The sequence below is a fragment of the Medicago truncatula genome, chromosome 4 (assembly GCF_003473485.1).
Source record: "Medicago truncatula cultivar Jemalong A17 chromosome 4, MtrunA17r5.0-ANR, whole genome shotgun sequence".
In the NCBI taxonomy this organism is placed as follows: Eukaryota; Viridiplantae; Streptophyta; class Magnoliopsida; order Fabales; family Fabaceae; genus Medicago; species Medicago truncatula.
In genome coordinates, this window is record NC_053045.1 from 51,403,115 (window position 1) to 51,417,169 (window position 14,055).

General features: G+C 35.8%; 2 protein-coding genes across 2 annotated transcripts; both read left to right on the plus strand.

The window, feature by feature from the left end:
- The first annotated feature begins 1,678 nt into the window (after positions 1 to 1,678).
- Positions 1,679 to 3,986, plus strand: LOC25493707 (pentatricopeptide repeat-containing protein At3g48250, chloroplastic). Its single transcript, XM_013602285.3, has one exon. It carries the CDS (start codon positions 1,769 to 1,771, stop codon positions 3,683 to 3,685), a length of 1,917 nt encoding a protein of 638 aa, XP_013457739.2. The 5' UTR covers positions 1,679 to 1,768; the 3' UTR covers positions 3,686 to 3,986.
- Positions 3,987 to 7,616: 3,630 nt separating this feature from the next.
- On the plus strand, positions 7,617 to 11,345 carry LOC25493709 (pentatricopeptide repeat-containing protein At3g48250, chloroplastic). Its single transcript, XM_039832802.1, has 2 exons — positions 7,617 to 8,011; positions 10,624 to 11,345. Exons 1-2 carry the CDS (start codon positions 7,648 to 7,650, stop codon positions 11,343 to 11,345), a joined length of 1,086 nt encoding a protein of 361 aa, XP_039688736.1. The 5' UTR covers positions 7,617 to 7,647.
- Positions 11,346 to 14,055: the final 2,710 nt, after the last annotated feature.

A 14,055-nucleotide genomic window follows, 5' to 3' on the forward strand; every position in this document is an offset into this window, starting at 1 on the left:
TATAAGCAAATAAAATCCTCAGCGAATGCAATGTAAATATTTAACAGATTTTTTTACATACAAAAAAAAAATATTTCATAGAAACATTACATTTATCTTGACAATTTAATTTAATAGCTTTAAATAGTTCATCTGATTCAAAAGAAATATTGGACCTAAAATAAATCATAATTCGGTTGATCACAAATAAAACATTGTTGTAGTTCATCAAATCTAGATAAATAGTATGAATTTATATAAAAGAATAATATTTAAAATATAAAAAAAATCATATGAATGGATTCATATTGCTTTATTTTAGAAATATTTATTATTTCATATATATATATATATATACACACACACACACACATATTCCCTAAAAAAAAGATATACACATATAAATTGATTTTTTCTTTACTACAACTTTGATTACAAAACACTGCAAAAAAAAAAATCTCACAAATAACATATATTTTGCATTCCAAATCATGTTTTCAAAGAATTATTGGTCAATTGGTTAAGTTATATGATCGAAAGTGTGGGTGCTCTGGTTCGATTTCATGGGTGATATTTTTATTTTTAATGATTTTTGTAAAGCCATTCTTAATTGGAATGAATGCATGTCATTGTTCTTTGAATGGTTGAAGAAGATGAAGGATGAACCCAGATTTGAAAAAAAAAGGGTGGGGGTGGGGGGGTGAAATCAAATTAATTTGATGGTGTAAATTGTAAAATGTCATTAATTTAAAATGGGGTGAATATGCAAATAGAAGCAGATGTAAACCATCGTATTCAAGCTGGGTGATTGAAATGGAGAAGAGCCTCAGGTGTTTTGTGCGATAAGAAAGTGTCACTTAAGTTGAAAGGAAAGTTCTATCGGACAGCAATCAGACCGGCGTTGTTGTATGGTACGGAGTGTTGGGCGGTTAAGAGTCAACATGAGAATCAAGTAAGTGTAGCAGAGATGAGGATGTTGCGTTGGATGAGTGGTAAGACTAGACAAGATAGAATTATGAATGACACCATTAGAGAGAGTGGGGGTAGCACCTATAGTAGAAAAGTTGGTAGAAAATAGGCTTAGATGGTTTGGGCATGTAGAGAGAAGACCCGTAGATGCCGTGGTAAGAAGAGTAAATCAAATGGAGGAGAGTCAAGTTAAAAGAGGTAGAGGAAGACCTAGGAAAACTATTAGAGAAACCATTGAAAATGATTTAGAGGTCAATGAGTCGGATCCAAATTTGATGTAGGATAGAACACTACGGCGTCATTTGATCCATGTAGTCGAGCCCACTTAGTGGGATAAGGCTTGGTTGTTGTTGTTGTTGAATATGCAAATAATAAAATACATGCTAAAATTGTAAAATATAATAAATATTTTTATTTTGTTGATGGAGGACACGTGGCTGTTTTTTATTGGTTTGGGTAAAATGCCCACCAATTTTCAAAGGCAATTTAAAAAAGAGAAATGATATTTGTACAACCATTTTGCTACGAATAACTTTATCTCTCATACTCACATGATGTTATTATTTTCTCTCTTCCTTTTTCTCTGTCCATTGTTTTTGACCAATCAAAAGATAGGAAAACAAAGTTGTCATTAAATGGATGTACAAATATCATTGCTCTTTAAAAAAAACCTATTTAATATATAATAATATAGTCGGGTTAAGCTAGATCCATATACCCACAAAACAAAACCCATCGTTCAACCTTAAACCCTTCAAAAAACACAACCTTTGTGTCTGCACAGCAATTTCATCTCCGAAACAAACACAACACTTTTACGATGAATCGCATGAAAGCAATAACCTCGTCCCTCAGATACCTCAAATCATCATCACTTGCTACACGAGTTCTCGCAACTCGGAACCAGGTTTCTCACTTTTCTTCTTCCTCTTTTTCACTCCCTCTTTTGAACCGATCCAAAGATTTGTTATGTTTTCACAACAATCATCAAAAACACTATTTTTCTTCAAAACCCAACATGATTTTGGAGCGTGTTTTTACCAATGATTGGTCTGAAGAGTTAGAGAAAGAGTTGGAAGCATGTCGTGAATCATTGACTCATGAAACTGTTGTTTATGTTTTGAAGCGATTGGATAAAAACCCAATTAAAGTTTTTACCTTTTTCAATTGGGTCAGTGAGAAAGAGTGGTTTATGGCAAGTTCTTCGGTTTATAGCTTGGTTCTTAGGGTTTTAGCTAGTAATAAGGAGATGAAAGAGTTTTGGATTGTTCTTAGGGCTATGAAGGAAAAAGGGTTTTATTTAGATGAAGAGACGTATTTGACGATTTCTACGGGTTTGAAAAGGGAGAATTTGAAGAGTGATATTGTTGCACTTTCACATTTCTATAAAGGGATGCTTGAGCAAAATGCAATGCAGAATGTTGTTAAAAAGGTGGTTGGCATTATTTCAGGGTCTGATTGGGATGATAAGGTTGAGAATGAACTGGAGAAGGTTAAAATTCAGCTTTCGGATAATTTCGTGATTAGGGTTATGAAAGAGCTTCGAGATAGTCCCTTAAAGGCTTATAAGTTTTTTCATTGGGTTGGGAAGCAATCTGGTTATCAACAGAATACAGTGACTTATAATGCAGTTGCTAGAGTTCTTCCAAGGATGGAATCAATTGAGGAGTTTTGGAGTATTCTTGAGGAGATGAAGAGTGTCGGTCATGAATTGGATCTTGATACTTACATTAAGATATCGAGGCAGCTTCAAAAGAATAAGATGATGGAGGATGCTGTCAAGCTTTATGAGCATATGATGGATAGTTCATATAAGCCTTCAGTTCTGGATTGCATTATGCTTTTAAAGAGCATCTCTGCAAGCGATAAGCCGAATTTGGATTTAGTTTTCAGGGTAGCTAAGAAATTCGAGTCATCAGGGTATACTCTTTCCAAGGCAGTCTATGATGGTATTCATAGGTCTTTGACAAGTGCTGGGAAATTTGATGAAGCTGAAAAGATTGTCGAGACCATGAAAAATGCTGGCTACGAGCCCGATAACATCACCTACAGTCAACTTATTTTCGGACTTTGTAAGACGGGGAGGTTTGAAGAAGCACTTAAGGTAATCGATGATATGAAAGCTAACAATATTTGGGTTGATATCAAGACTTGGACTATCTTGATCCAAGGGTACTGTGATGCCGGCAAACTAGATGATGCGTTATTTAGTCTCTATAAGATGATTGAAACTAAGGATGCAGATGCTGAATTGTTGGAAGTTCTAGTTGAGGGTTTTCTTAAGCAAAAAAGAATCGATGGTGCATACAAGTTGCTTTTAGAGATATCTACTAAGTGTCGTACATGTCCACGTCAAGCTACATTCAAGAAACTGATTGATAGTCTATTAGGAGTCAGAAAGTTTGAGGAGGCACTCGACCTGCTTCGTTTGATGAAGTCTAAACAATACCCTCCATACCATGAACCATTTGTGTCACATATTTCGAAGTTTGGGACCATGGAGGATGCTGCAGAATTCCTGAGGGTGTTGAGTTTAAAAAATTACCCATCCCATACAGTTTACCTTCAAATTTTTGAATCCTTATTTCAAGAAGGTAGACTTTCAGAGGCCAAAGATCTATTGTACAAGTGTCCTCACCATATCAGGAAGCATAGCAAAATCTCGGAACTTTTTGGTTCATCCAAGAGTCAGACGGCAGAGACCCAGGCGACCGATAGTCAGATAGCTGCTACTTGATCTCTGATTTTTTTTCTTAGTATCTATCTCATCTTTAATCAACCAATAACTTTTGTCAAGCTGTTGGGTGGATTTTTCTTTGCACTTGGAAAACCATTAGGAGATAATATATGGTGTCAGTCAAGTTATTTTTTATTTTGTTAGAAGTTTTCATGTATGATTAGTACTGTTATCATTGCTAAGTTTTTATTTATTTAAAAAGGTTTAATTAATCCAGTTTTTATATTTTTCTAAAGGATGTGGATGCATGTACATGCTTGATAAACAGAATATATTTTAGTGGCACCTGTTTCGCTTCCAATATGAGTTTCATAATATGTAAAATATGTTGGCTTTGATATCTCATCTCTTTTAGAAATCCTGGTTTGAATTTTCACATTGGAACAAAATTGTTATTGTATCATTTTCAAGGATCACGGATCTCTCTATGTTAATACATATCAGTTGCATAGTAGTAAATCCCATATAGTGGCGCGTGGCGGCCAACCCCAAAAGTGGGATAGCGTATAGTGGTATGACCACCGCTTATTGATTACTTTTTGGACAAATTACAATGGATGATGCCAAGGATTCTAACCACATCTATATACTGGCCTATCATTAAAACTGACTTTTTTTAATTGAATCCTTGGCATTGTCCGTTGCTGCATACATTTCACCAATTGCGGGTTTTTTCTCATTATCAACCATTCTTATCCATGGCTGTGTTGTACACAAACAAAACAACAAAAGACAAAAATAAGCAAAAGAGGAGCATAGGTAGAAGCATACAATAGTTTACGAAAATACATGGCAATTTAGGAATTGAGTGGAAACATAGTTTACAAAATTCTGCATAAGGATTTGAAAGTGCTTAGGAAGAGAACAAATGGAACAGATGGAACCAGTTACCAGAGGAAAAAAAATAAAAATAAAAACGGAAAACAAAATTTTGTGAAATTCAGATACAAAATTCTGCAATTTAGAAGTTGAGAACCGAGGAAGAAAATAAAAATAACCTGTAACATAGTTTACAAAGGAAGAAACATAACGATGTAAAGGATCTGAAACTGAAAGTGCTTAGGAAGATTTGAAAGTGAAGAGATGAAGATAGGATCTGCGACGGCAACCGAGGAAGAGACGAAGAGCTCGTGTGACTGTGTTTGTGTGTTATGCAGCGCAACAGAGGATCGTGTGAGAAGAGAAAGAGTTGGGAAAATTTAGGATTTATAAGAAATCCCCAAAATGGGTTTAAAATTAGGGTTAATTTGGAGTTTTCCTACTAAAATCAAATAGCAGATCTGAAACTGCTACAAGCTCCGCAACCTGCTACGCTTCCACTACCTGCTACAGCAGCCAAAGCGGCTGCTATCTTAGTACGCTCCGCTAAGCCACCGACCGTAGCGGTGGGTGGCCGCTACGCTAAGCCGCTATAGCGTGCTATTGACTACTCTGATTAGTTGCCTTGCTAAAAGATGTTTCAAACTATGCATGGCTTAAAATTGGACTTTAAAGCACCCTTGTGCTTGCCAACTAAGATTGTTTTGTTGTGATTAGAAAATCTCTGTTGATATAAATATGTAAGGAGATGTTGTCAAGTTGTATGAGCTTATGATGGATGGTTCATAGTTCATATGAGCCATCGGTTCACGATTGCTGTATCCTTTTAAACGCCATCGCTACCAGCAATTCACCAAATTCTGATCTTGTTTTCAGGGTAGCCAAGAAATATGAATCTGCAGGCTATACTGTCACCAAGGAAATCTATGATTGAATCCACTGACGTGACAGGTGTTTGACCAGTGTTGGGAAATTTGAAAAAGCTGAAAATATTGTTAAGACTATGAGAAATGCTGGCTATGAACCTGATAATACTACGTACAATCAAGTAGTTTTCGGACTTTGTAAGATGAAGAGGGTTGAAGAAGCATGTAAGGTGCTGGAGGAGATGGAACGTAGTGGCTGCATTCATGATAACAAAATTTGGTCCATCTTGATCCAAGGGCATTGCTTTGTTTAAGGGCATACAATTTCTTGTAGAGGTGGTTAAGAGATGCGCTTCTCCTAGGTAATGTACATATGAAATATTGATTCAAAACCTGTTAGGAATCGATAAATTTGATGATGCACTTCACCTTCTTTGTTTGACGAGGAAACAGTACTTGCCATTCAACAAACCAATTGTGCAGTATGTTTCAAAGTTTGGGACCGTGGAGGATGCTGAGAAATTCCTGAAGGCATGGAGAAAGGGAAGTCCTCGATCCCATTCAGCCTATTTTCATGTTTTGGAATCTTTCATCGGAGAACTCTCTGAGGTCAAAGATCTATTGTGCAAGTTTCCTTCTCAAACAAGGAAACGTAAAAAGGTCAGTGAATTTTTTTGCTTCAGTGGAGACTCGGATGCTCCTAGTCCTACTTGATGCCCAGAAAACATTTCCTTCCTAGTGTGCATATAATTGTTTCTCAAATAACTACAATCATGCTGAAAAATAGATCCAAACTGCCTCAAAAGTCAGAGGTCTTGGGTTGGATTCCTGCTTATGGTCTTTCAGAAATCTGTCACTTGTAAGCATCAGAATATGCTACTGACCTGTGGTATGCCATGATCTTTGATTGAGGCAAGTGGCAACCTCCTTTCACTCTAGACTACTAATTGCAAGTTTCAAATCATTAACTTTGTGATCAGACTTTTAGGCAGGTTTGTTTTTTGCATGGTGCAGAAAACCTTGTGTAAGCCAGTAATTTCATCACCAATAGCAATTTTTTTTTTAGTGTTTTCCCATTACAGCTTCAGTGTTCATCTAACAGAGTATGGCCTTTGTTGAACCCTGTTTTGGGGTGGTAAACATTTAAGTAGGAGTGCTGTTTTGGCTTTAAATTTTTATTTTTATTTTTAAAATCAAGCAGTTCATAATGTTACAGTTTATTTTGATGTATGCCAAAGTTGACTACACACTCACTTTGGAACTAAGAATATGTGATCTACATTCATTCATAATTATTGTAATGGACTAACTGAATATGAGCAGGGATACATTACAAAATGTCAAAAACCGTGCTCTTATGCCAACATCCACCATCATCTTATGTTATTATAATTATCTCTAAAAAAAAACTTATGTTATTATAATTGTTGGATTCGGTTTCATCTTCTATTTTATTTATAGAAATAAAAAACAATATAATTTATTTTTAGAAAAATTAAGTGTTCTGCATTTACAAATTAATGAGCATGTTAGCTTGTTCTCTAATGAACTCAATACGAGAGCTTAAACAAAGTAAAAAAAGAAGTCTCGTACACTCCGCAATCAAGAGTTTCATTTATATAAAAGTATATAAAAGTATATATTTTGTTTAAATGCGTTGTTCGAATTCCGTATTTTATTCATTATTTCGGTTGGTAAATGTAATAATTTAGTTTCATTAATTTGGATAAATTTGTATTTTTATAGCCAATAAACTCTAACATTCACTATATTATTGGATGGACTTTATGTTTTTTTAATGATATTGTGCAGAAATGCGTAGAATATTATAAACATCTCGCAAAAAAATAGAATCTTATAACAAAAAATGAATTAAATATAAATTTTTAACTTCCAATGATATAAAAATTCATATTTAATTCATGTTTTGTTAAAAAAAAATGGAAGAGATTCTTATAATATTATAAAATTTTCTGCAAAATTTTATTCAAAAATATAAATTTTACCTATGAGTTTACTTGCAAGGAGGAATCAAAAGTGAAGAGAGAAAATTTTTGGGGACTAAATATCGAAGAAAATCTTAGAGATACTAAATGAAAAGTTAATATATTTATAAGGATAAAAACATATTTAAGCCTTTTGAAAATAGTAGCATTACATATAATAAAATTATTTAAATTTTGACCACTAGACAAAACCCTTCGTTCAACCTTAAACCCTTCAAAAAACAACGTTTGTGTCGCGCATAGGAACAACAAATCCCTCCAAGCTTTTACGATGAATCGCGTGAAAGCAATAACTACTTCCCTCAGATTCCTCAAATCATCAAAATCACTCTCTACTCCGAATCAGGTTACTCACTTCTCTTCTTTCACTTTTTCAATCCCTCTTTTGAATCATTCACACGATCTATTCCGTTTTCACAACAATCATCAAAAACACTGTTTTTCTTCAAAACCCAACATGATTTTAGAGCGTGTTTACACCAACGATTGGTCTGAAGAGTTAGAGAAAGAGTTGGAAGCATGTCGTGAATCATTGACCCATGAAACTGTTGTTTATGTTTTAAATCGATTGGATAAAAACCCAATTAAAGTTTTTACCTTTTTCAATTGGGTTAGTGAGAAAGATTGGTTTATGTAAAGTTCTTCGGTTTATAGCTTAGTTCTTACGGTTTTAGCTAGTAACAAGAAGATGAAAGAGTTTTGGATTGTTCTTAAGGCTATGATGGATAAAGGGTTCTATTTAGATTTTTTTTGTTTTTGAAATAGCATATTCAATTGATAAGCCAAGCACAAGATGTGCAAATGGCATAATGATACAAGAGTATAACAGGCAAAACCTTGCAAAGGAATAAGGCACAGGCAGCCCACAAAACCAACAGGCGCAGCCTAACAGAAGCAAGGAAAAAAACAAAAGACAGGGAACCTAGCATAAAACAATTAGCAGCCTAAAAAGCCAAGCCTGGAAGAGAAAACCAAAGAAGTGATGGCACTTATTTCAGCCGAACCAAATCCAAACAGCCGGGGCAACCGTGGCAACACCGTCACCGTCGTCTAAGGCACTCTCTCGGATTCCAACACCACTCGTAAAAGAAGCAAGAAACTATCCTCAATCTACTCAAAGACCAACACCAAGACACTGCTTTAATGTTATCAACCACCTCATCAAAATTCTGGAATTGATTCTTAAAAATCCTCGCGTTTCTTTCCTTCCAAATCATCCAAATTGAGGCATGCCAAATCATCAAAAAAGCTTTCCGAAGCTTCCGAGAATTCACCTCACCATTCCAACAAGCATAATGGGAATGCAGGTTTTGGGGAGTGATGAAATTAATTTCCAACCAATCTAGCACCTTACGCCAAATTAACAACGACACCTCACAATGCAAAAAGAGATGAGACGTTTTCTCCTCCATTTCACCACATAGCACACAAACACAAGGTTCCCTGGGAGCCAAAACATTCCGGTGCCTAAGATTAGTCCTTGTCGGAATACGGTCCCTCAAGGCCATCCAAGAAAAAGCCACGACTTTGGACGGAGCCGGACTCTTCCAAAGATTGGAAAACACCTCCTCCTCTAAACCACTCAACCCTTCTTGGTGGAGCACACCCTCCTCCAAAACTCTATAAGAGGAGCGCACCGTATACTTACCACCCTCCTCCGGCAACCAATCCCACCTATCCTCTTCTCCACCCAACGTAACACCATCAATGAGGTCTAGTAAGTTACCAATAAGGTTTCTCTCCCAAAGGAAAAGTTGTCTTCTCAAGTAAAATTCCAAAACACCTCACCCTCAATAATACTCCACAAATCTCCGACTTTTGCCTCTTTAAATGACGATATAGAGAAGAGTCAGGGGAAGAGAAGAGCTAAAGATTGCTCACCTATCCACTTATCTTTCCAAAAACTAGTACCCCTCTCATTAGACACCTTACGCACCACATTGTTGGAGAACCAATTCGCCCCCAAACCAACTTCCAACGTCTTCAATTCCTTCCACCACCCCGAGGCAAAGCGCGGCCATCTAGTCCCTTCCTCGGAAAAAATCATGGATGTATTCTCCCCATATTTCTCTCTCAACACCGTTTTCCAAAGGGGTAGCTCATCTTGGAGCATACGCCACTTCCACTTTGCCATAAGACTCAAATTCACCATCTTAACATCCCTCACCCCTAAGCCTCCCTTACTCTTAGGTTGGCAAATTGTCTTCCACTTCACCCAACAAATTTTCCTTCCTCCCCCCACCCCTCCCCAAAGGAAGTCTCTTTGGATACGGGTTACCTTCTTCACCACTTTTGTCGGAATTTTCATGAAAGACAAGTAGAAAATAGGAATAGCATTCAAGACGGAATTGAGGAGAGTAATTCTTCCTCCAAGACTCACATATTTGAAACCCCAAGAATTAAGTCTATTCCGTAATTGCTCCAACATAGGTTCCCAAGTGGACAACTTTTTAGAGTTGGCTCCCACCGGTAACCCCAAGTAATTAAAAGGGACACTTCCTTCGCTACAATGCAAGAATCTACATGCCGCCTCCATGAATTGTCTCGAAACATTCACTCCGATGAGAGAGCTCTTGTGATAATTCACCTTCAACCCAGACGCCATTTCAAATCCCCTCAACATAGCCTTTAGGGTCCAAAGATTCTCCACCGTAGGCTCCCCTATGCAAAGAGTATCGTCGACATATTGTAAGTGGGAAATCACGGATCCTTCATGTTTATCTCAAAACCTTTGAATAAATTCTGTTTCATCGCGTTTTCCATCAAGCCACCAAAACCTTCCGCCACTAGAAGAAACAAGAAAAGTGCAAGAGGGTCTCCTTGTTTCAATCCCCTTTTAACATTAATTTCCTCCGTTGGGCTCCCATTAACTAAGATTGACATATTTCCGCCAAACACACAAGCTTTCATCCATCTAGCCCATTTGTCACACATCCCCACCCTTTTCATCATATACACCAAGAAACCCCAATCTACGGAGTCATATGCCTTCTCAAAGTCAACCTTGAGAATCAAACACTCGCTTTTTGATTTCTTTGCCAAGTCCACCACCTCATTCACCACCAACACCCCATCCACCAAATGCCTCCCTTTTAAGAACGCCGATTGGGATCCGGAAATAATGGAATTCATAACCTTAGCAAGCCTTGTGGACAATACCTATGAGAGGATTTTATAGAGGCCACCTAGAAGAGAAATAGGGCGGAATTCCTTCAAAGATGACGGGGCTTTAACCTTTGGGATTAAGGTCACAAAGTAGGAGCATCAGCTTTTTGGAATAATTTCGTGATTAGGGTTATGAAAGAGCTTCGAGATAGTCCCTTAAAGGCTTATAAGTTTTTTCATTGGGTTGGGAAGCAATCTGGTTATCAACAGAATACAGTGACTTATAATGCAGTTGCTAGAGTTCTTCCAAGGATGGAATCAATTGAGGAGTTTTGGAGTATTATTGAGGAGATGAAGAGTGTCGGTCATGAATTGGATCTTAATACTTACATTAAGATATCGAGGAAGCTTCAAAAGAATAAGATGATGGAGGATGCTGTCAAGCTTTATGAGCATATGATGGATAGTTCATATAAGCCTTCAGTTCTGGATTGCATTATGCTTTTAAAGAGCATCTCTGCAAGCGATAAGCCGAATTTGGATTTAGTTTTCAGGGTAGCTAAGAAATTCGAGTCATCAGGGTATACTCTTTCCAAGGCAGTCTATGATGGTATTCATAGGTCTTTGACAAGTGCTGGGAAATTTGATGAAGCTGAAAAGATTGTCGAGACCATGAAAAATGATGGCTACGAGCCAGATAGCATCACCTACAGTCAACTTATTTTCGGACTTTGTAAGACGGGGAGGTTTGAAGAAGCACTTAAGGCATTCGATGATATGAAAGCTAACAATATTCGGGTTAATATCAAGTCGACGAATATACATGTGTTCACCAACAAGCCGGCCCTAGTTTTCTCTCTCTAGGTTTTCTCTTACAATTCCTTCATTGAGGGGTAGTTTTGGGTCAATTTTTGATCTGAAATCACCCATCTTCATCTTTTTCTCTTTATTTCAATCTAAATAAGTGATTTTCACATATATCTAGGTTTTTTTCTTTGTAATTTCATCATCTAAGTGTGGTGATTTGTTGTTCGTCGTCTTGTGCGGCGTTGTTTGATTTTCCGTCTACGTGCGGTGTTCATTTGATTCATATTGAAAGATCGATTGTTCAATCAAAGATATGGGCGTCAACGTTGCAGATCCGAGACAATGAATATTCCGGTCACTTTAATTTCATCATATATTTTTGTAGGCATTATGCCGTTATATGCTATTAATTTGAATGCTGTGAGTTTGTTCGCAGATTCATCCTTTACGTTCTTAACGGTGTTGAATGATGTAATCTCTCAATTTGAATGAATGAATATCATTTTATTTTTGTCAAAAAAATAAAATAAATCAAGACTTGGACCATCTTGATCCAAGGGTACTGAGATGCCGGCAAACTAGACGATGCGTTACTTGGTTATAAGATGAATGTGTTAGATTAATTATTTAATTAATCAATTATGGATTGACAATAGTCAATTATTATAGGTTAATATTATATTATAAATTATGGTCTATTGTGTTAAACACTCATTAGTTGATGAATATGTGCGATTAGACTATTCTTTCGGTTAAGCATTTTGAACAGAACTCTGAGAACCTAGCGCTAAACAGAATGAAGGTAGTTATTCCGGTCATAACTTGGAAATCATTGGTTTCATGTTTGTTTCAAGCTTTCATAAATTTTGTCTAGGTAATTTTTATTCTTAGAAATTAAATTTACACATTACTTTCCCCTGTTATTCCCATGTTAAAGTATGTGAATCTTTTATTTCCATGAGAATGAATAAGAGGTAACCACCCATATTTCCTATTCTTACACTATTTTAACTTCTTTTTTTTTTGTTTTAAATTAAATATATTTAAAAATATTCCTGAAAAACTAAATTACTTACCAAACACTTATTATTCCAAGAATTGTAAATTTAATCCTTATATCAGAAAAACTACTAAGACATTGGCAAAAGAGTAAAAATAATAAAACTATCATTTTATAACTTTTATAAATCATTACAATAAATATTAGTGAATATTTTTTCTTTGAAAATCAACTCGTTTATTCAATCCAAATTAAAAAAATTAATATTTGGAGATTATTTTAGCGTATGATTGTTGGTTTTATGTATGTGTAACAGTGCTTCTTTCCTAAAAAAAAAAAGAAAGAAAAGGAAACAGTTCTTTCAACATGTCAATTCCCATCCACCACCACAATTTCGCAACTTACAATTTGCACCTTTGAGACTGACGTGTATTTAATCACCAACCACCAAAGTTCAAATTCAAGATTGCTTAAAACATAATCTTCTTAAATTATCAATTTATCATCATATTCACACAAATAATGTCCAATTATTTTATAACTAGCCAAATTGCCACAAACACTTGCATCACTTCTGCAGCTCGTAGTCACAAAAATTAGGAGAACATAAACAAACAAAAAAACATAACCCCATCAACAAGAAACAAAAAGTTGAATCTGCCTAACCTTATCACTTCCCTTATGGTATTTCTGAGGCTATGAAGACTCAATGAAAACACACCATTTTCAGTGTCTCATGTCACTATGAAGAAGAAGCAACATCATGAAAACCATAACCAAGATTTAGAAGTGTTGAAAGCTGTTGCACAAGCTTGGTACAATCACTCCGGCAGTGTTAAACCATTAAGTGAATTCGACGCGCGTCGAAGAAATTTCAGAGGTAAGCCTTCAAGGTTTAAGCTTGAAACATTAACCAAGTCATCATCAAGTAGGGAAACAAACTCTTCAACTTATTATTGTGACTTTCAACACTCACTTTGGGACCCTTATGAGCTTGTAACAGTTTCAAGAAGGATTGAAACAGGGTTAGCTTTAGATAACCCATTTGATGATTTTTGTGTCTCCAAATCAGTTCAACTAAAAGGTAAGAGGGAGAGTAAGAATAGTCTTAGGAATCTGTTCAATAACATGTCTTCTAGGCGATTTAATCTCCCTAAATTTTCCACTGAAAAATTATAGTACATGATTTTCTTCTTTTATCTCAAGAGTCATCTTAATTAATTCTTATTTTTGTTCAATACGTATTACATATCAATATTAGTTATACTGGTTTGTTATATTAGGATAATAGATTCTACGGAGTTACTGTGTCAAACAGTAACTATTGTCGATCGTGCGATTAAAAATAAACGGTTGCGATTGAACTGTGTGAATTTTGTCAAATTACACTACATAAATAAGAACCATTGGATTGATTTTCTATGACCGAGACTGGCTACTGCATGAAGTAGTAACAACATGCATGTTCATTATATTAGTTACACTAGTTAGTTGACATTCGGAAGAATGAAAAAAGAGTCCTAGCTCAACTAGCAAAATACCGAAATTATTAGACAAAATGTCATGATTGGGGTTCGAATCCCGATACCTCCACTTATATATGCGAGTTTATAATGACTTTGCTATTTCGTTTATCTAAAAAAAAAAATACATTAATTAGTTCCATTCGGGCACCACCCGAAACACATTTTGAAGTACCTATGTCTTCTATAAAAAATAGTGATAATAACAACCAACTATTATAACTAACTAATATTTAACAATAAC

Bases quoted from the DNA above. Each gene is read 5' to 3' on its own strand.
- LOC25493707 (XM_013602285.3), top strand. From the start codon at position 1,769: ATGAATCGCATGAAAGCAATAACCTCGTCCCTCAGATACCTCAAATCA.
- LOC25493709 (XM_039832802.1), top strand. From the start codon at position 7,648: ATGAATCGCGTGAAAGCAATAACTACTTCCCTCAGATTCCTCAAATCA. The intron at 8,012-10,623 runs AAAGTTCTTCGG...TTTGGGATTAAG, and splicing joins TGAGAAAGATTGGTTTATGT to GTCACAAAGTAGGAGCATCA.